Source organism: Pavona decussata, unplaced genomic scaffold (genome assembly GCF_977016875.1).
Source record: "Pavona decussata unplaced genomic scaffold, jaPavDecu1.1 SCAFFOLD_88, whole genome shotgun sequence".
Taxonomy (NCBI): domain Eukaryota; kingdom Metazoa; phylum Cnidaria; class Anthozoa; order Scleractinia; family Agariciidae; genus Pavona; species Pavona decussata.
This window is the reverse complement of record NW_028145505.1, coordinates 722,504-745,147: the sequence shown is the minus strand read 5'-3', so window position 1 is coordinate 745,147 and position 22,644 is coordinate 722,504. Positions and strand designations below refer to the sequence as shown.

The 22,644-nt window shown below is 39.0% G+C and overlaps 1 protein-coding gene across 1 annotated transcript; it reads left to right on the top strand.

Moving 5' to 3' along the window:
• The first annotated feature begins 410 nt into the window (after positions 1–410).
• Positions 411–19,143, top strand: LOC146474577 (uncharacterized). The gene is made up of 10 exons (XM_085116906.1): positions 411–3,099; positions 3,749–3,998; positions 5,659–5,756; positions 7,144–7,287; positions 10,338–10,395; positions 10,868–10,971; positions 11,570–12,543; positions 13,612–13,796; positions 14,132–14,219; positions 14,524–19,143. Exons 1-10 carry the CDS (start codon positions 433–435, stop codon positions 14,621–14,623), a joined length of 4,668 nt encoding a protein of 1,555 aa, XP_084973032.1. The 5' UTR covers positions 411–432; the 3' UTR covers positions 14,624–19,143.
• The last annotated feature ends 3,501 nt before the right edge of the window (positions 19,144–22,644 follow it).

Genomic DNA, 22,644 nt, shown 5'->3' with positions numbered 1-22,644 from the left:
AATTTGGTCGATCACGTATGTATTAAATTTTTCGTTTTTTTTTTTTATTTGTAATTTTTAGCATATATCAAAAAATTCTTTTTCTTTTTTGCAAAAAAAATGTTTTAAATATTATCCTGTTTAGATGTTTCTCTCACGTTTAAATAATTTATTCATTAATTTTTGCTTTTTCTGAGGCGTCGGCGGTCACGGCCAAAGATCTCTCAAATTGTGCAGAGAACTATGCACACCATACAACGTCTTCGGTATTTTGTGTTTCTGTTCTCACCTCAATTTTAAGTAAAGATATAAAAGAAAAGTCTAAAATCTCCTATGTTTAATTTTCTTGGGAGAAGAACCTTCCAGCCTCTCCTCCCCTGCGTCATTTGTCCGGATAAGAGGGCCAGGTGGCTCAGCAATTTGCAGGCGAACAAGAACACAACATGGCGTAACATGGGTTGGTTGGTGGTTTTCGTTTCTTTTACCTGTCTTCTCTTCGTAGGATGCTATCTAAAGACGTTTTTTCTCTACTTAATCCTCGCTGGAACAAGCTTTGGCTTCACATACCTTTTTCTCAGTAATAAATGGGGTCTGGATGGATTGTTTGAAGAATTTTTCAAGGTCGTCGAGTTGTTTGGTTTTGGAGCGCCCCATCGGCTGGAAAGCCGCATTGCCTACTCATCGCTCTATGTAGATGGCGGTTTTAACAGTCTTGAAGAGATTCCGAAACCCTTGGAGGAAAGTCTTAAGAAGCTAATTGCGAACATCATCCGCGATTTTATACGTACCTGGTACAAAAATGTCGGCAAAGGAGAACACTTCATCACCGAAACTCGAGAATCTCTCGAGATGTTATGTTTAGGAGGTTACAAGCGGGCGTCGCAAATAGACTCGCATTACCTGATTGAACAAGTCATCGTGGTATTTCACGGACATTTGGAGAGGTTTAACAAGGCAATGGCGATCGTGAAAGCAAAAGATCCGAAACTGAGGCTAAGCATTTCTTCGTCCCAGCTTCTGTGTCAAACATATGAATCACAGCTTAGCTGTAAACCGCCATCGTTATCAAGTCCTGCTGCGGAGCTCAGTTACTTAAGAAACGTGATCGATTCTGTTCTTGCAGCCATGATACCTAAGGACACATTCAGTTGCGATACGGGAAGGTTCATTTTGCGAGAGATTTTGACTGTTCAAATTATGGTACCTCTTGTTCAACTTTTGACGGATCCTGATTGGATCTGCCAGGCTGTGATTGACATTCTTACAGAAGATGACAATGGAGGAGCTCAGAAATCAGAAGTGAGAGATGCCAGTAATGTTGTTACTACAGAAGACCAGTGCGATAGTTCAAGCAATCCTGATAACCCACAGGTGCATGATGAAATGCACCTGCCTACTATACTCATGAATACAACAGATGTACCAGATGGTAAGAGAAAAGCCACTGAGGAAATATCTAGGCAAGAAAGTAAAGATTCTATAGAAGATGTGGGAGAGAAAATCGAAATCACTTCTCCTGGAGCTTGTGTAGAAACTCCTGATTTTCAATGGTCAGTGACTTCGCAGAGGCAGCCCCCAATAGGCGAGAGCCAGCATGACAGTGGAGAGTCATTCCTGGTTATTTCAGTAGAGGAGCCTAGACAAAATTCTAGCACAGACCAAAATCAGAGTGGTAGCAACTGGTCGACAGAAGTTGTCCCTCCGTCATCACAGGAGAACCTTACATCCTGCAGCTTGTCTTCCTCTTGGGGAATTTGTCCGTCATCCCAGGACGATTCTTTCACAACACAGAGTTTTGAAGAAATGAAGGAACAATTGTCAGAGATAGATAGTAATGGAGATGCCGGAAGAAAGGTTCTTTCCTTTAAGGATATGACCTGTTGTCATGGTTTTGAAAAGAGCGATGACACCTACTGTCCTTTGTCAATGATCGCACAAAAGGGAAGCAGCGATGAGGAATCTGATATAACGGAAGGTGATCCATGTCCAAGAGTTCGAACAAGAAGCTTTTCTCTTCCAGGATCTAATGAAATGTCTGTGAACAGGTCCGAGGGTCCCTGTTCTCACAGTGAGCTCTCAAGATCTGCCAGCGTACCATGTAAACTGTCGGCTGCAGATTTCAGTAACCGGGATAAAGACGAGTTTTACACCCCAAGCAGCCCAAGAAAGATTTATGGTAATCCGTTTTTCAGAGGAAGCTTCTATGGCAGCTCTGACAGTTTTAAATCAGTATCAAGTGAAGAAGATATTTTAGATTCATACATTGAGCAAGGAGAAGATGCACTAGAACACTGCAATGATTCTGATATCCATGACGTTGGGGCGCACAGGATGGGCAATGTGAAATTAACAAGGAACAGAATCATCAAACAAACTTCCTTTGAGGAGTCCCAGGAAAGACTGACGTCTGATGATTCATTCGTAGAAGAATTATCTGATCCAAGAGACAGATTTTCATCCTTTCACAAGGATAAATTCAGAACTGATAAAACTGCATTACAAAGTAAGAAAGACTCTTCAGAACTGGACGATATTAAGGAGTCTTCATGGGAAAGTACAGATAAAGAGAGTGTTAGTGAAGACAGTTCTGGCCGCCTAAAACGTTTACGTGCAGGGTTTGGAACACAAGGTTCAGAATCATCTCTTGGTGATGCATTTCTTACCGCCGGTAAGAAATTTGTATCAAATTTCAAGCCACCATTTAAATTTGACAGCCTCAGTAGCAGTAGTACAAAATCCTCAGAAGTATCTGGCGGAGAATCTCTAGATCGTTCAGCAGAAAATCCACCAAGACCTTCTCCTGAGGAGATGACTTTAGACATTGGAACAGCAAGGGGAGTGATGTACTCGTCGTGTGGTGCAAGGCGTTTGTCAAGGAGCCATGCTGTCATAGAAGAATCTTTGGACAGTGATACGGACACTCATTATGGGACACCCAGAGAGGAGATTATGCCAGAGGTTAGGAGTGTGGACAACAAGGGTGTGGCCAGGGTTGGTGGCTCCATAACGGGCGTCAGACGGATGCACCCAAGTGAGCTTATTTCTATTCCCACCACTGTTGTGGCCTTGGAGACAACTTGGGAGCCAGGGAGAAATAAATACACCTTGTACAAAATTGAGGTTTGTGTAAAATCTTGTTGTTAGCCTTTTTGTTACTGTAGTGTCATTCCATTTGTGATGTCTCCCTATGTTCCAAACCTATTCATGAGTGAACTTTTCTTGAATCTTGCGTTCGAAGAGGGGGTGAGGGAATGGTCATACAGACAAAGAGATGAGCTCATTACATTTTCGACTTGTAACTCAAAAGACTTCCCTTGAAAGTCTTGAAACTTGAGTCGAGACTTGATTCTCAAAATTTTTGAGGGTTTATTCTTGAGATACAGTGTACCTTTCAGCAGTACTGAAACAATTTACTGCAGAGAAAAAAGATATTAATATTGATTTGATGTGAAGTGTACATGGCCTTCATTTTATTGAACTTTTTCTTTTCTTCTTTTCCTGAGTGAGGGGGCCATCTCAAGAACTAATGAATGATGGCAAATGAAAATGAAAGTTGAGTGTGCATAAAACCCCTTTCCCTATTAAACAAGAACAATGAACATTTCCTTAAACACAGAACTACACTGTAAACAGCCAAGACATTTCTTCAGGGCTGTTATCCATCATTGGAGTGGTGTCCAATTTACAGGGAATTATGAACTGGTTGTGTGAGCTCCTTGTGGCATGTCTGCAACTTTCCCTTTTATGCCAACCAATTCTATTTTGACAGTACGACATCAGGATATGGCATGAGGTGTACAGTGCAGCCGTAAAACAAGCCAAGAGTGAAGCTAAGAAAGAACGGATGAGAAGGAGACTGTATGGCGATCTGACTGATAATGAACAAGAAGACAAGGAATTGTCTCTTGAAAGAATTAAGAGAAATGTACCTTTGAAGAGAGTTATCAACAGACGGTACAGGGAATTCATGGAGCTCCATAATCGGTTGACTGGTGGACAACTTAGTGTGCATATGAAAGGTATTGATCAAAATAAAACTTATTGCCTACAGTACATTGTCCAATAAAATACTAGTTATAATCAAAGATTAGGGAGCGCGTTCAATCATCTTGATCCCTGCTCTCGCTCCTTTGCCAAGTTGTTGCTGATGTCATCCGCCCCTGCAAAATCTGTGGGGGATGCCAGATACATGTACTGTACATGTACGTGTCCCAAGATCCATTTATTCGTTCGTTGATTGATTGTCCCTGTACAATCTTGACTCCAAATGCAATTAGGAGTGCGTTCTTTCTACGTCGAAAGTGATTAAAGCATGCAATGTACTGCTTCTAATCAATATTCTGAAACCATAGTGCTGAGTCCAAACCCTCTGATCAACTGGATCACACTTCAAGTCTGGAGAGGTACCCACATGTAACTACAGTGGAACCTCGATTTAACGAACCTCTATTCAACGAAGTCCTCGATATAATGAACGATATTCTATGTCCCAGCCAAAGTTATAGTAAAATGTATGGAATAGAACCTCGATATAACGAATTCTTCGATATAATGAACATAATACGGAAGCCCAAACGTAAAATCTACCTCGATATAACGAATTACAATGTCAACACGCGACAGAAGATAAATGCTGAACAGATCAACACTCTGAAAGTGTCATTTTTTTGGTAAACAAAAGCTCCACGTCTGCTCAAGAGTGAAAATAATTGCTACTGAAAGCCACCATGCTTAATGAATTGCATCTCAAAACGCAGCACTTCTGGGTGACGAAAATTGCATTGAATTGCGTGACAGAAGTAACCTGTGTTGAAAATCAATCATTAACTATGACCTCGATATAACGAACATTTTAGTCGCGTCCCCTCAAGTTCGTTATATCGAGGTTTTCCATATAACGAACCCTCGATTTAACAAACAAATTTGGCCGGTCCCCAGCAACTTTGTTAAATCGAGCTTCCACTGTGTAAAATTTTATTAGTTTTAATAACGGCATCAAAAGGTATGATAATCATAACATGGTCTCTTGGTCTTTTTACTCTGAGTGTTTACATGTAGGTTTAGTGGTATACATGAAGTATTTATTAGTAAAGGAGTACAGCAAAGCCAAAGCAGATGCAAAATTACTTTTTAATTAAATTCCCTTAATTCAATTTAACTGAATTATTTTTTTTTTAATTCAACTCAGTCTATACACTTGCAGCAGCCAGGCGTGGATCCAGACCAGTTTCCAACATTTTATGGAAAACTGTCAATCTTTTATTTTATTATTATTATTATTATTATTATTATTATTATTGTTGTTGTTGTTGTTGTTGTTGTTGTTGTTGTTATTATTATTATTATTATAATTATTATTATTATTATTATTATTATGATGATAATTTATTAAAATATTCCACACAAATTGCTATTTACAAGTTAAAAGTATATAAAAAAAAGAGCTATTAAAAAAACTGTCAATCTTTTATTTTATTATTATTATTATTATTATTATTATTATTATTATTATTACAATAAATAGATCTTTTTAGAATGAAAGAAAATTCCCAAGTATGAAAAATGCTTGCCAGAGTGACGTCAAAGTTCAGACTTGGACATAATGAAGAGGAAGAATAGATGTATGTGGAAGAAACCTCCACCAATGCATTTAAATGGGACATTTGTTACTTTTTTCAGACATTCTCAAACCGAACAGGAAGTACAATCTACCGTTTGGAAGGCTTGATCCTCACGTTGTGGAAGGAAGAAGAGAACTGCTGCAGTATTATTTGGGGGTGAGTGTTAAGGAACCAAACTTTTAACTTATTATAATAACATTGTGACTCTATTTGAGAAAACCTGGCACATGAAAGTAGCAGTTTGACAGGGTTTTTGAAATGTGTTGATAAGTGCAATTTCAAGGCAATGATAATGCTTCACACTGTATTTGAAGTATTAAATTCAAATCATTGTAGTAACATTAGAGATGTTCTGAAATGTTTTGAAATGGTTGAACAGAGAATAGTTTTTTTCCTTCGACGTCTTGCTCTAAATCCCCCTGAGGCGTGAATTCAAATTGGCATAATGCGACAAAGAAAGATACAACAGCATGGAATGTATTGTACATCGATTTCAGAAAGCAAATCCAGCCAAAGCAGTTATTTCAATGTGACCATGTTGTGCTTGCCTGGAACTTGCAACTGGGAATCACTACAGCTTGCTTGACTGATGTTAGAAGACAACATGCTTGGCAGTGATCTCAAGCATGTATTTGCCCTTGGGGTTAGTCAGCCCTTCCAAACTTACAGTGAACTGTATGGAACAAAACCTCAACATTGCATGGATATGATATCACATCGACTGCATGCATGCTTTAAATTTATCCCACTTTCTGTAGATTACACTTGTAGTATAATCACAGTTCAGCACCAGTAGCAACACCGATAGCTGCATGCTCTCAGCCAGTGGGACAAGCAATAGCTAAGTTTAACAACTGCAGGAAGCTGAGTGGAAGAAGTGTGCCCGGGAAGTCCCAGGGGTCTCCACTGTGACCAGCCAGCCCGTACAGACAGTGATACGCTCCCATGGCTGCCAATCCCCACAACCCAGCCATGAGCCCCACACACAGTCACCTGGACACCTGTCACACTGCGTAAGCAGTGGAAGAGGGGCAACAGGGGTGGAGGGGGAAAACTGAGACAAACCAACGATCCACAAAGACCACTATGCACCGCCATGCTTCCACCATCACACTTCCACAATGTGGTGCTTTGGGCATGCGCTAACCACCAAGAGTGGCTGACCGCCCGATGATAGCCAGCTTTTTTTTGTTGTTAACTTACATGTAGTTAAATTGCATTTATCTGCATATAATATGTATTCATACACCTGTATAACCATAAATTTTTTTTTTAAATTAATACTTAAAATTTTTTGTGCATTCTCACATGTACATTGTACAGCAGAAGTCCTAGATTTACAAGTAGACTTTTACTGAGTGGTTTGGAGACAGAGACAACTAGTGATTGCAAAGTCAAAGGTTCGAATCATGTAGGACAACTCAGATCTACTGTATTTTCTTTTTCTGCGTACGTGTATGTCTGTCTCACCCCTGATGCTGAAAAGGGTTCATTGCAGGCTACATTGTATGTTGTGCATTGTCAAACCTTCATCATCTTTCAGAGCCTAATATCCAAGCCACCTTTGCGAAACAGTGAAGACCTAAAACAGTTTCTTGGGGTGACAGACGGAGAGCAGATATCGTTTATCAAACCCAGTGTTGCACAAATGATGAGCCAATCGGTTCATGTTCCACGAGTGGACAAGGTAATTTGGCACTGAATAATTAACATCATTTATTTAAATGAATAAAGATTTTCCTTCCCCAGATTTCATCATTGTTTTTTTTTGGTGTTAATGTCATTGACAAGTAAGCTGTTTTTGAATGACTTCTACATGTGTATAAAATTATGCTTTTTCAACCTGAATTTTATACGGAAAGAGGGATCTGGTTCCCACAAGTTGAATGGTTTTTATCTACTAGGCAATTTATATATTAATTTTTTTATAACACGAGGAAGATTATAACCTAATAAATTTCAAATGTTGTAATTCACAAATTAAACAAAAATTCTCATACAAGTAACTGATTGATACCAGTTTCTTGTTACCAAGGATGTCGTGAAGAGCCAGCTACATGTACTGGTGAATTTCATCGTCTTAAAGAGATATTATCACCTGCTGCAAGATTGGGAACTAAATTTTGACAGCACTCGCCATATGGGGCCAGTGTCTTATAAGAACTGCACCAAAAAAGTCACAATTTGTACTCACCCAGGAAGATTTGACACTCCCCTAGGCAAGTGGGCGAGTTTTAATTTCCATCCCTGCAGCTGAAATTTCAACAGTACACAAATACTTGAGGCTAATTTTAAAGATGCACAGTCCAAGAGAATGGTAATGGTATTTATATATCGCATTTTCTATATGCATATATTCAAATGCGGTTTACATTACTACTAATAATGAAATAGCACAAAGACCAAACCAGCACACCGGGAACTCCATGCCCTACTCTTTGCAATTAGTGTGTGGGTTCTTTAACGTCCCACAGGGTTATGACCATTGAAGTGTTTTGAGACGGGGCTTACGGTTTATCGTCCTTATCCGAGAAGACTAGAAAGTGTAACCATTTGCAGATGTAATTACAAAGGCAGCACTTTCTCCTCAGTTATTTTAAAGACCCTGAGCGTTGGTCCGGCCGGGGTTTGAAGCCACGACCTCCCGCACGGTAGTCCGACGCTCAACCAACTGAGCCAACTGGTCGGCTGGGTTTAGTATGGGGCCGTTAAGGCTCAGTTTCATTGTGAATGTTGTTATTGACAGGCAGCAGCTGTTTCACCCCATTACTGCCACTCTTCATCCACTCTTGTTTCTGGCCATTCATCCAATGGCTCTAAGAACTCCACTCAAGCAATGATTGTTAGTAGCATAATTTCCTGTTGGTTGTCACTACTAAACAGAAGCTGCATTCAAATACAATACAATACAATACTTTCTTTCACATATTTATTGGTAGAGCAGTCCTAATACATGTTGTGGCTAGTTACAGTACAGCCCTTTATGTGGACTGGCATATTTAATTAACAATTCATACGTATCACAACTGGATTATATGAATGCAAACAAATTTAACTGCGGATGAAAATGATAATTAAAAAAAAAAAGGACCATTGCAGTTACATACGCCAAGATATAAGGGTGCTATCGTGGAGATTTTGCTGTATGTTGGCTAAAACTACTCAAATTTTTGTCAAAGTACTCCTTCTTTAATGAAATCGCTGTTAGAGCATCCGGGAGGAAAATATGAAATTATTTCTCCCAGGAATAAGAGAGAAGTAAGCTTTGTTACCAAGAGAAAAATAAAAAAATGAAATAAATAAATAAATATATATATAAATATTAAATAAGTACCAGCTGAAAACTAATGAGCATCGACAATAAGACTGCAAGACGTTTTCTTTGACTTTGCGTTTAAAAGTTTTAAAGTGCCTATCACCCTTACACAGTTTTAATGAATTTCGAAAATTTATGCATGTCTAAGACGCTTTGCGAAGAAATAAGTCGTATTCCATGTTTCGTTTTGTTTTTATCAGACGACAAAATCCCCAAAAATACTGTAGGCCATTTTCCGCCATATTGAATACAAAAAAGAGCAGTTGAGAGACTGGGAACTAACAGAGCATTTCTCATTTGTCACTACATTCTCTGTACTGAATTTGGAATGTGCCAGGAAGGTCACCGTGCGAGCAGAGCCTCCTTTCGTCTACTTTTGAAAATGAAAGGAATTGGGTAAGGGTGATAGGCACTTTAAAGGTTAGGTGTTTAATGCTTTTACATTGATTATTCCAAACTTTCACTGCTGCAAACCGAATGTTGAATTTTTCCATGGTTTGAATAATCAACTAAAATCTGTTTTTAATCGACTATGTAGCACGACGACGCCTTTGGGTCACGTCCATAGTCCCGCGTCGCCGTCCTGTAGAAATTTGAATTTACGATTCGCAGTAAAGACAACGACGTTGGTGCGCGTACAGCAAATTTTCCCGCCATTTCTGAATTCTTCTTTCTTTCTTTCTCTCTTTCTTTTATTTTTTTTTCGTCACAAACCTGGTTGTTCAAACCAAAATGCCTAACGTCAGACAAAGGAGAGCTTGTATTGCATATGCTTATCGAAAGAGCTGAATAAACGAGCAAGAATTTGTACTTTCATACAATGCTCACAAGTCAACAAGTCCAGAGGTTCCGTACTGGAACTGTTCGATTCAGACGAGAAAACAAACGACGAATTCAAGGCCGAGTTTCGGTCAACAGCAACAAGAAACGGGTAAAAAACTTTTCATTTAGTAAGAACGCTTCTTTTGTTCAGCGAAGTAAATTTCCTAGCTGTCTAACTGAGCTATCTCGGCTCTGTTTCTGACTGTTCAAAAAAGATACACAACTTTTCAGTCCTTTCAAATTTCGGTTGTAGAATGTTGTTACTTGAATAAAACATACAAAAGAAACAATAACATATGTCAAAAACACCTAAAATTTGAAAAATAACCTCACGTCCTGCTCTTTCCAAGACGCCGGCAAATTGCTCTCACCAACGTCTCAACTTTGGTTCGACGCCGGTAAGTGATCTGATAGGCATGCGTAGTAGGCATGTCGAACAATTCAACGGCGCCGTCGTACAAGAGTTGTCGATTCGTAAGCTTCTATTATTCCTGGCCAGTCGCATTTACAAAACTTTCAACGCCAGCCCTGTCTCACAAAAAATGTACTTACGTTTTTGTGGATAAGTTATTATCAACATGATATTTTTTGTCTTGAAGATGTTGAGTAGGCAAATGACGAAAGTGATTGACAGTATCAAGACAGCTTTTGATTCAGGTAAAGTCGTGTACTTTTTATTTATTTCATGATTTTAAGGCTGCGAATGCAAGCGCAAGAGATTTTTACACGTGACGTAAAAATAATGCAAGCGCAAAAGATGTTGACACAAGACGCAAATCTGATTTAACGCAAGCACGAGATACTTTTACAAGTAACACTAGTACAAACACTAGGAATCGCGTGCACACATGTGCAGTTCAAGTGGTTATTCAAGATGGCGAATAGGTCATGCTTCAGTCCCTTGCAGCGCGATTTGTCCTAATTTTGTTAGCGATGTTCATGCTTCACACAAATGAAAATACAAGCGCAGCCCAAATGCAAAAAAAAAAAAATTCTTTTCCTTGTGCTTGCGTTTGCATTTATATTATTACTTGTGCTTGCCTTTGCGCTTACACTTGCGTTTGTGTTTGTGTCGCTGTGTATTAGAGTCAGCAAATTAAGTTCAATTTTCTCGTTGCTTTATTTTCAGTCGAAGAGGAAGAAAACCTACCAGAGGACTATTCTTCTGTGGCAAATGAAAAAGCTCTTGTTCCTTGGAAACTGGCAGATCAAGATGCCACGATTACGAGCCCAGTGAGTATAACTTGTGTTGATGATGACGCTCATCATCATCATCATCATCATCATCATCATCATCATCATCATCACGGCGGCGATGCTGTCTATAGTAATGATGTTGATGACAACGATGATGGTGATGTTTATAATTGCAGTACCAATAACGTAGTGGGTTAGGGGGAGGAGACGGCTGACATTTCAGACTACCAATAACGATGCTAACAGTGGAAATAATATTTGTGGTGGTGGTGAAGGTACTTTTGGTAGTGATACCTAGGATACATAGCGTACCGCTTCTGATTTTCAGTCGCTTAGAGCAGGTTCTTTTCTTACTCGTTTCTTGACCAACAAATTGTAGGTCTGACAATGAGAAAATGATTTGTACAATATTGGTCAAGAAATAACTATTAATGAAGCTCTCACCTTATTAAACTGAGGTTTTTCTTGCGATATATGGTTGGTCATTACATTATGGAGCTCCATCAGTTACAAAGAATGGACCACATTCTGCTAGAAGGAAAGCTCAATTCTTTAATTGGAATCTCATTCTCAGCACTCCAACTAACTCGTGCAATACATCAAGAGCGTACTAAACTGGATATCTCTTTTGTAGGAAGCTGAGTTGAACCAAGAGAGCCAGTTTTCAACGTATTGCTACTCTGCATTTCTTACTGACCGCGAGGAGTTCAGACCCCCCACCCCACCCTCCCCGATGGTCTCGTTCTCTGAAGAAAAACAAGAGAATCTTGATGAAGAGGACGCAGGCAAACTGTGGGGAAGAAAGTGGAACAACAAGGTGCTGCCGTTTGATTCAGGAGAAGATGGTTGGGATGTTTATCTTAAAACACATCAACCGCTGGGACCCCGGACAGCTGGTGATGGGAGTGATAATCCTGATGAGCTCACTCCAGCTTCCTCTAACAATCAGTTTCCATCCTCCCAGTCAACAACTACGTCTGTGTCGCAGTCAGGTCCACTCAACAGGGAACGATCAGGGGCGATTTTTAAGAGGTACCTAGATGTGCAGTCAAGTGCTTCACAAGGCAATAGGCCTCCTGGGCAATCGCCTACTCACTCTGTGCCCAAGAGCAAGTCTATGGAGGGAATTGCATCCGCAGCTCCCACCAGTAAGTTCCAGTTCAAGCCTCAGAAGATTTTGGAAGCTGCCAAGCGAATTGGGCAAGGTGGTAAGAGTGGGTCAATGGAAAGCCTCGATGTACTGCCTAATGAAAAAGAGAAGAAACAGGGAGGTTTAAAGAAGTTACTCAAAGAGTCCTCCATTCCTGTTTTGGGTGAAAATCCAAAGAAAAAGAAAGCTGCTGTTGTCGGCAAGGCAGAAGCTCCTTCTCCAACAACACATCCCCTGAAAGCAGATGAACCATGCGCATTCTCTGAAATGGACCAGCCAAGTAACTTTGATGATAGCTCCCTTGCAGAAGGGACTGCCACTGGCTCCGATCTCCAGTGCCCCCTCTCTGATGCCATTCTTGCTTTGCTGTGTGAGCTCCTTAAGGATCGTGGGTCATGGCTGACAGTGGATCGCGTGCAGCAGGGATTCTCAGGAACGTTGGCAGGACTGCTTGAATGGTATGGAAGGGTTTAATGCCACTGCCCTCTACCCTCCTCCTCCCCTGGGCTCGGATGTAAACCCTCCTAAATACAAGGCTCTTCATTAAGGACGTTGGCTCCTTTTGCTACTGTTCACATGTTCTGTGCAGCTTGTGATGGTCTGAGAAACGCGGGTATCTTAAGGATGGTTTCTACTAAAACAATTACGATATTGTTGCGCGGTTTACCACTATACCGGAAAAGCACATTTTAGCAATCATTTCTAGGAGATGATTAAGCTTCAATTTGAAGAAAAATAAAATCGTCATTGCTATATATTTTAGAGCTTTAAGAATTATAATTGCTTCGTTTTATCTGAAAAAATGCATGGCTACCCCTAACTTTGGGGGGGGGGGGGGGGGGGGGTTCAACATTCTTTGCTAAGATCTGCTTTTCCCGCATAGCGATAAGCCGCACCTCAGTTTTAGGAGGTACCTTCCATTATTTGAGATCCTAAATTCATTCTAGCAATTAGGTACCTCTTACTTGTAGAAAACGTAATTGATGTTTGGTCCAAATTGGGAGTTATTGGTCATGATATTGTTCTTTTCTTGCAAGTTTAGAAATTGTGCCTCCGGCCCAGTCTAAAAACTTACAGAAGAAAAAAGAGCTAAACTGTATCAATAATTGTCCACTAATGACCTCAAACGAGTTGAATAACATCTTTAATTATTCCACTATTATGTCATTTCACAAAATAAGGTCAAGAAAACGCGCAAAATATAAGACCGCAATACACTTTAGTTTGGCCGGTTTACAACAGAGCGAATACGGACAAACACAGTTCACTGGCTTTCTGTGTTGTTACGTCATTCGCACGCGCCGATACTGATGAACAGATAATGCCGGGTGTATTTCAACACTCTTTCCAGAAAAGAAAAGCCAAAATAACAAAATATTTTGTAGTGAAAAATAAATCTCTTATTCGATGGTTTTACATATAATACGCGCGGACATTTTGCTCATTGCTCGTATTTTCGTTGCCCCGATGTAAAACCATCGTATAAGATATATGAATGTTGATGTTTTTGTGTGTTTAACTGAAAGGTGCGTTCAAAGTGGAATAGATGACATCACAAGTGACGAGTCATGGACACTGTATCTTGACAAGCTTAATGAAGCAATATGGCCGGGAGGAGAACTCAGTGAAGAGGTCAAGAAACCGAAATCAGAGATGGAGAAAGCTCGGACAAGGAAGGAAGCTGCATTGGCTCTGATGGATGCATTCCCAGGTAGATATTAACTTTTCAAACTCTTTAATAATTCATGAGGATGATACATAGGAAATGCCTACCGTTAGGGGGGTTTGGAAATGTGATCTAAGTAAGTTATGAAGTCATAAAATTTGGTGAACGTTTGCTTTGAATTTCTTCAAGAATTATTAATGTGTTCAAGAGGCTATATCAAACACGAGTAAGACGATGCAGGCGAGTGTTTATTTTTATCAACTTCGAGGCGTTGAAAATTAGATGAAACTCTCTGTTGCTGATATGTTACTTGAATGTCTTTCAATGTTTCCAATAAATTTCTAACAGGCAGTTAAGATGTGCATCAAACTGTGTTGCAGGTTTCATAAGGTTGTTGATTGGCCCCAGACTTTACCACCAGACCGCAGTTAATGTCATTGACTCACTACAATACCCACAACTCAACAAGTAAGTGATGGGAATGAAGTGAACGGTAAGAGCCCAGTTCTCATGCAAATGCTTAAATGTGCTTGCAACGCAAATGAGGAGTTTATCCTGCACAAGAGTGCAAACATTATGTTCAACTTTTTGAGGTCTGTCTTATTCTATTAAATCTTAACTTCTCATTTGATTTAAGTTTCAGTTGCCAAATCTTTATTTTTTACCTAATTTAATCATTAACTCCCTCCCCGACTCTTGTTTTTTCTTGTACATATAAATGTTCTTGAAATGTCTTAAAAAATGACGCACAAAAAACCTGTTTTCCTTGCAGGATCTTGTTGTACATTTTGTTGGAGCTGTTACTCTCAGAATTTGTTCCAGAAATTCAGGAAACGTCACAGTTCTTCAGACGCATTACGGCGCAAAAGTAACGTTAATTAGTCCCGAATATATGTACTGTGCATACTATAGTAGCTTTTAATACTTCCACTCTTGAAAGAAATTTACGTTCAACTGTTGGAATGCCGTCTAATTTCAAATGTCCTTGAAAAACGTGGAAACAACCAGTTTCAATATCCGACAATACAGCGTAGTTGTAGCGTCATGTGGTTGTCCCTTTGTATTCTTTGCCCAACCTAGCTCCCAAGGCCTCCTATCTTCCTCTCTCGACAAAGATTTGTCACGTGACTTATCAGGTGACTACCCCCAGGAAACGTCTCCCCACTGTGGGTAGACCTGCTCTCACATTTTGTTCATCTTACCGGGGAAGGGGGGGGGGGGGGGGGGGAGAAGACAGATTTTTACACGTGCACGAAGCCGAGAGAAAGCGTGAAATTTGACGCATTTTCTCATATGTAGACATCTGGGGTGCTTACCATTTGCGCAAACCACATAACCGGCACAAATACGACATGATTTAGCTTGTCTTAACAGAAGATGGATAACATGCAAAATGTATGAACATGAGCTGTAAATCCCAAAAAGAGAAATAACAATCCATCACTTTGACTAGAAGCCCATAATTTCTGAAGTACTCCAAATAGAATGATGCGTACCATTTGAGTTTCCAACTGGAATTTTCGGGTTTTCCATGTAAATGGTAAACACCCCAGGTCTGCAAAAATCTACGGTTATCATAGTGAGTTTCAGAGAGCATCTGAGAGAGGTTAAAGATACAGAGCCCGACGCTGAATTGAAGTAGGCTCTGATTTGAATATTCTATTTCTCAAGAAAATCGATCTGCAGTAGAACTGTTTCCAGAAATTATACCAGGAAAAAACTGAAGTTTTCGTTGCCCTTTTTACGTATTTTAATCCTTCAGTAGCAGCGTTACCTTTTGCCGCGATCAACGCGTAGACGAAGATACAACCTTATTGTATCTTGTATATTTCGTATTTACAGTGATTTCGCAATGCCTATGGTAACTGCTTTACTGTGAGAAAAGGCGTAGTTTTCAAAATTTTCTTTCGTCTTGTTTAAAAAGAAAGAAATGTTTTTGGACCTGATTTTCAGCAATTGAACATAAATTTGTTGTAGCAGTGGAAGTTAGCTTTAAGAGAAGCTTCGTGGTGGTTTGTTGATCTTAAATTTGACATATCTAAGGAATAATTGTGGTTCTAAGAATTGAATAGTGTAAGGCCAACGCTTCAAATGGTTTTATCTTTTGCTTTAGCATTTTATCAATATTTATCAAACCAAGTGTTGCCTAGAAGCTCTCTCGGTGAACAGAATGCTTAGTATTGTTGAAAGTTTTGAAAGTTTGTTGAAATGAATTTAAGGACGGCGCCTACTTTTGTTACTGCGCATACGTTCTGTGCATCTCGAGATACTCGGGTTTCCTATGGGTGGTGCCTACTAATACAGGGATATTTTGGCGCGTTGCAAAAATATACGGGGAAAGCAGAACTTAGCAAGTGCTCTTGGTATCCGAAAAGAAAATTTTGGAGTTACCATGCATTTTTCGGAGATAATAGAGCTTCAATTTGGAGGAAAAAAAAAACGCCATACATTGCTTTGCATTTTACAGTTTTTTATTTTCTTTTTTTAGAATAATTGTTGCTTCATTATCTCTAAAAAAATATATGGTTACCCCCCCTTTTTTTGAGGGGGGGGGGGGGGGCGAGAATTTCGAAAGCCCTTGCTAAGATCTGCTTTCTTCGTACAGTCATAAACCACACAAACATACTTCTTTATTAGTAGGCACCCTCCTTAAGTTGGGTTTTAGGACGGTGCCTTGTCAGACGGAGGGGTTTTTTTTGCACACTTTCAAGGACAAAATTGTGTCAAACCTACGTATTTTTCAGAGAAAATTAAGCAGCAATAATTCTGAAGAGGTTTGAAATACGTATTTATTTCCAAACTGAAGATTTATTTCTTTGAAAAATGCGTGCTTACACCCGATTTTCTTTTTGGATTTCATTAACTCTTGCTAAGGTCTGCTTTTCTTGCATAGTCATAAACCACGCAAAGATACAAGTGTATTGGTGGGCACATCCCTGATGCGTAGAACGTATGTGCAGTAGCAGAAGCAGGCACCATCCTTAAACTGTGCTCCAACATCGCTTTAACCCTTTAACCCTTAATATCTAAGAACAAATTCTCCTATCTTGTCCCCATACTTTTCTTATAAAAGTACTGGGGAGAAGTTATAAAAATATCAAGATAATTCACTTAAGGTGATCATATCCTTAATTCTCATGACCACAGAGGTTGAATAAGCATTGATATTACAAGGAGAAATTTTATTCTTATCACTGTTAGGGCTGAATGAGTTAACATGCAGTTAAAGACGTTTCAACTGTGTTGAAAGACTTCTCCAAACGGTCTCAAACTTAGCTTCAATGATTTTAAAATGTTGAGCGAAAATTGAAAAAATGGTCAAGTAGTTTTATCGTGTCAGAAATTTCTATTTAATCAAAGAACGAATTTATCAAAAGAACTATTTATTTTATGAGATTTGCGATAAAGAGTAATGTATGTTCGTAAACCAGATCATAAACGTTTTTCGTAGAATCTGATGATTCTTAAAATAAATATTTTACTATTTTCAAAGGGGCAAAATGAAATGGAAAGACCCGCACAAAATTTATAGATCTGGCACTCGGTGAACCCTTATTTGGAGTTTTAACAAAGTAATCTTTATGCTGTGGTCAGAAGGTTATAAACAGCTGAACCAAAGAGACCCAATTTTAATTATGATCTTATTTCTTTTTTGGTGACAGTGCAGGATTTTTCATGTATTTTACATGTTCCTAATTTACAAGTATTTATCATTCGAGATAATCTTAATATGTATAATATTAATATTCCTCTGGTTAAAAATGAGCGCTGTAAATGCTGAAAATGTACGTGTTAAAACCCGTGTGAATTCTTATTTTGAAGGTCTTACCAGAATTTTCCTGAAGGTTCAATTCTTTTGGTCAGTTTTCACTTTTCGGTGAACTTTACTCTTTTGGGACGGAAAGTTGTTTTGTGTATGGTCCTACCTGGATTTTTCTTTACCTCGTCGCGCTATTGACATCCAAACAGCGTGTTGTGTGATGATGATGATGATGACTCTTAGGGGGTGGGGTCCACCCTCCATCCCGCTGATTATTACTCCAAGAGTGCTTAAGGCATGAGGATGAGGCTAGGGCAATTACGGCAAAAAAATTAGTTTTGCAGCGGGAGATAATAACGTCACATGACTTGGTATTACGTCATGAACATTTTCCAAACGGTGGCCATCTTGGATCCTCCATTTGGATTTCTTTATTTTCCCAAAACGCTAACATGACATTCTCTATTCTCAGTTAAGGCGGTAACGTTAACCCGTCGTAAAGATGACGAGTCGACATTTGAAATTCGTCGGATTTACTCATCTTATGCGAATTCAAGATGGGTCTTTCATGTAAGGCCATAAAACATGAACGTGATTAGTTTTCAACGGGGATATTTTCTTAACAGACACGTTTCATTTCCTGGGACGAGTTTATTACAATTTTTTACCTCGGATGTCAATTCGACAGATAACCTAACAATAAAAGCATTCTTACAATGTTTGTCAAGGAAAGTTATATACTAATTTCTGTTCATCAATAAAGTGAGATAGTGAGGTGTGATTATTGTGTAGGCCAGCCCTTGGCTTTGCCATTCAAAGAACAAAAAAGAAAGAAACTGTTCCCCGCAACTTTTGAAGTGAAACTGGTCTTGTTATTGGGTAAACGAAAGAAACTTCAGGCCGTAAGTAAGTTAAGTAGCATTTTATTAGCTACCTCGAAAAGCAACCGTAGGTTCTCTTTTCGAGTTGGGCTGAGCGTGAAGCAATAGGGAGATGCCCTTTTAAGAGTAGCTAGGTTCCAGGCCTTACCGGAAAGGCCAAGTTTCACCACGTTAAAACGTATACGCATGCGTCAGCTTAGAATCATTTGGTGAATCAGTTTTCGGGATGCAAAGCATTCGAACAGTAAACAAAGGTACACAACGCTGGCCAGTCTCCACGGCTTCGCTTCAAAAAATTGGCAAGTCTCAAACACAAAGAAAACGTTCGAGCTTTGAGCTTTTTTTTTACGTCTTTCTGACAATCACACGAAACTTTTTCATGACACCGGTTTGTTTTACGGTTTACTTTGATTTTTTTTTTTTGCGCGGGAAATTTTTGCGGCTGTCGTCTTGAATTAGAGCCATTGCGCATGCTCTCCGTTTTACCGCGGTGAAGGGCTGGGTTGAGATTTCGTAAACAAGATAAGTACATGAAACGTTCTTGAAATAAATATGTTATGACTTGATGAAATTAAAGAGTAACTAGAGATATTTATCCATATACTCAATATATTAAAGATACACTAAAATTTATTTTATTTAAGAAATTTTATTTGAATTTGGAATTAAATTAGTGACAAATTATTGGTAGCTACATGATGACTGTGAAGACCGTGTAAGAAAAATATTAAATGCTTATACAGATATCTAATATGCACGAGTGTCTTTTCTTAATTACATTTATCCTGTTCTAGAAACGGTTGACTGAAGCATAGTTTGCAGTTTCGATCTTGTTGATGTGAAAACAGAGATTTGTGAAACTCGTCGTCAAAACGTTCGTTTATGCACACGAGTTTTCATTCACATTTTACTCATCACGTTTCAGATATTGAAAACGAGCAAAAACGGTTCTTTTGGATTTGGTGTCTAAAGATCTCAGTTTCAAAATGTGTGGAGTAACTTGATTGCTCGGGAACACAAGCGTACAACCATAACATGAACTTCGAGTATCTTCACTTCTTTAATGACACGAGAAGCTCACACTCCAAATCTTTGTGACACAGCCTAAAAACTTCAACCTAACCCTCTGCGCTAAATGCGCTATAGAGAACGCTTAACGAAACAGAGAAAGAAGAATTCCGTCTTTGACGAACCTCATACCACTTATTGCATCTCTCGCACAATGCCGGGGGTAACAACATAAATTATCATAATTACAAAAACCTGAAAAGCGCGGGGAAAAAAACAGGACAAATTGCAATCGATTTTTTTCGGGCGCTTGGACCAAATAACTAGCCATTTGTACGAAAAAATCCCGGACATAAGCATTCCATTATCAGTAACATCAATGAGTAATCAATACTAATCGAAGATGGAACGTTTTGTGGCCTATTGAATACTCAAATTAGTTATCGATGTCATTGATTGGTCGTTGATGTTGTGGATTTTTTATTGATTACCCATTGATTACTCATTGGATAATCATTTCTACTATCCAGCACAAATGTTACGAATTTCCCGCCTTGTACCCTGCCAGCTCTGTTGGCTTGTTTAGGTCCCTGCGAAAGGCTTCTTTTTCAAATATCTTCTTTGTTATTGGCAAGACTGAGATCGTACGATATTTTCACATTTTTGGCGATCTTCAAATTGAAAAATTGGAGTAATTCACGCATGTTTCTATGATACAATATTTTTTTCCCTTATGTCCGGTACTTTACTTGAGCCTACTTGGAAATAAAAACATTCACAATGTTTCTCATTTGAGTCTTTGAGTACTTTCTATTTTCTAAAAAAAAAAATTTCCGTTGTGTGGTTGTCTAATTATCTGGCAAGCGTTTCCCCTTAACATTACAACTATCAAATAATCTCGAAACAATCCATTGATATTCTTCTTGATGTACGTGTTTTTATTTATTTTTTTAATTATTTTTATTTATTTTTTTTTTATCTCGGTGTGATTCTAATTTCGATACCCCACAAAACAGGCGTTTTTATGCGTTTTAGGGCAAGGAACGATCTCGAGGTGTGACTTTCGAACGCTGCCTTACGCTATGTGATCTCTCGCCCGTAAACGCATAAAAAAGTCGAAGCAAGGTCGAACGATCGCGAGGTGTGACTCTCGAGCGCTACCTTACGCTATGCGGATCTCCTCTCGCCTGTAAAATGCATAAAAATAACGTTTGTTCCGCTGGCTGAAATTTCAATGACCCGATCGATAATCATGATATGTAGCTGTACGTGACATCGGGAGGGTGTTAAGAGAAAAATTACAAAGCAGTGTCTCAATCGGTCCCTATTTAGTCTTCTCTTTCTCCAAAACGAACCCAAAGCAAAACCTTCGGCGGTTTTGGAAATATCACAAAGTCCCCCCTGAGGCTCAGAAACGAAATAAACGCCTTGGTTGAATGGGTTAATAACGGTTTTTTTTTATTAAGTGTCGCAAAATCAAAAACCCAAAGTAACTACAGTATATAACTCTGACTGATAACAATAGACATAAACAGAGCAATGAAACAATCAGAACTCGAAGCAAACACATGTAACTGGCGCAAAGCGCGGGAAAACGCCAACCTTTTTTCCAGGGTCCTCTCTCTTTGTCCCTCGAGAAAAAAACCCTGAGAAAGAGAGAAAAGGACCCTGGTTGCGGCTGAAAGAGGACCCTAAGAATGATGGAGGTTAGGGAAACGGGCTTGCGACAAAGGTCACGTTGGTTTTGCCTTTGCTTCTCATTGGTTGAGGTTTCGCTTTCATAGCCAATCACAGAAGTTTTAAAATGCAAAACTAAAGAAAACACTAACTACTTTCGACACTCAATTGAAAACTAATTAAGGAAGTGGTCAAAACTAATATACTCGAAAAGGACCCACCAAACCACAACATAAATGAATAGTCGTCTCTTCCTCAACCTTAAAAGATGATGTATTTATTGCTAAGCCAACCTTCTATCCAGCAGTAAAATTGTCGGTATTAGTCCTCTTCGAACAAACTCGTTTTGACCAGTTCCCTTAATGTGATCCCAAATGAAACTTATTCCCTTACACTGCATGATCGTGGTGACTCACTTCGTCTTAAAATTAAACAATTACTAAAGAATGAAGACCGACATCATTACTTGAACTAATCATTATAGATTTTACTCCATTAGTGTTTGTAGTCTAGTTTACACGACGGGTATTGAACTAGGTCACATTACTTTTTTCTCCAAAGTTATAAATAAACCCACAATAGAATTTGTTGAGAATTTTAAAGAAATAAGTGTTTTGACGGAACTCGATTTTTGTATGTCTGACAGAAGCCAGTTCAGTCCTTGTTAACTAGGCTCCCAACATTCATTGCGGTAGATATCTGTTCGGAAGACCTTAATCGCCTCAGGATTTTGGGGTTTTTCTTAAAGAAAATCTCACAATTTCTTCATCGTCTAAATGACTGCTCCATATTTCGTAACGTTGGAAAACAAATTTATTTCGTTTTAGAAGCGGCAAATATGTTATTAAAATTTAAAAATAGGCCAGCTCTCATTTTCGTAAAGCATACAACTGTTCCCAAATTCTGAAACGTTGTGCAACTTAAATTTTCAGTTAAACATCCGAACAGATCAAACCGATCGAATCAGCTCACACAAATACAGCTTTACTGAAAAGGCCACAAAACGATCTGGGAACACAGGACACAATATTTTAATTATTTTGCTCAAATGTTGTCGTTGAGCCGGCCCTGTTCGTTCACAATATTTTTTAGGCTCTAATTTTAGTGTACTAACGGACAAACAACAACAAGATATCACACGTGAATAAGGAAGAAACAAAGATTCGGAAAAAAATCCGAGTCCCAGATGGGATTTGAACCCACGATCCTCCGTGATCTAGTCGGATGCTCTAAACACTGAGCTACTGGAGACTCTATGGTGAACAAGGGTCAAATTGTGTGTATCGACTGGAACCGCATCGCGCAGTCAGTACGTGACCGTGTAGCTCAGTCCCCTACGCTGAAAAGCATTTCGCATTGATTGACTTTTTCTTTTAATTTTAATGTTTAACTAGTGAAAAAACTACCATATGACATGAATTTGCCTGACTATATTTTTGAAGGTCTTAGTTTGCCTAGACTATATTTTTAAACGTCTTTGATATCCTGGAAATCACATGTTTCTGACACCCCCCCCCCCCCCCCCCGCCAAAAAAAACAACAACAACGAAAAAAAAAACAGAAGGCA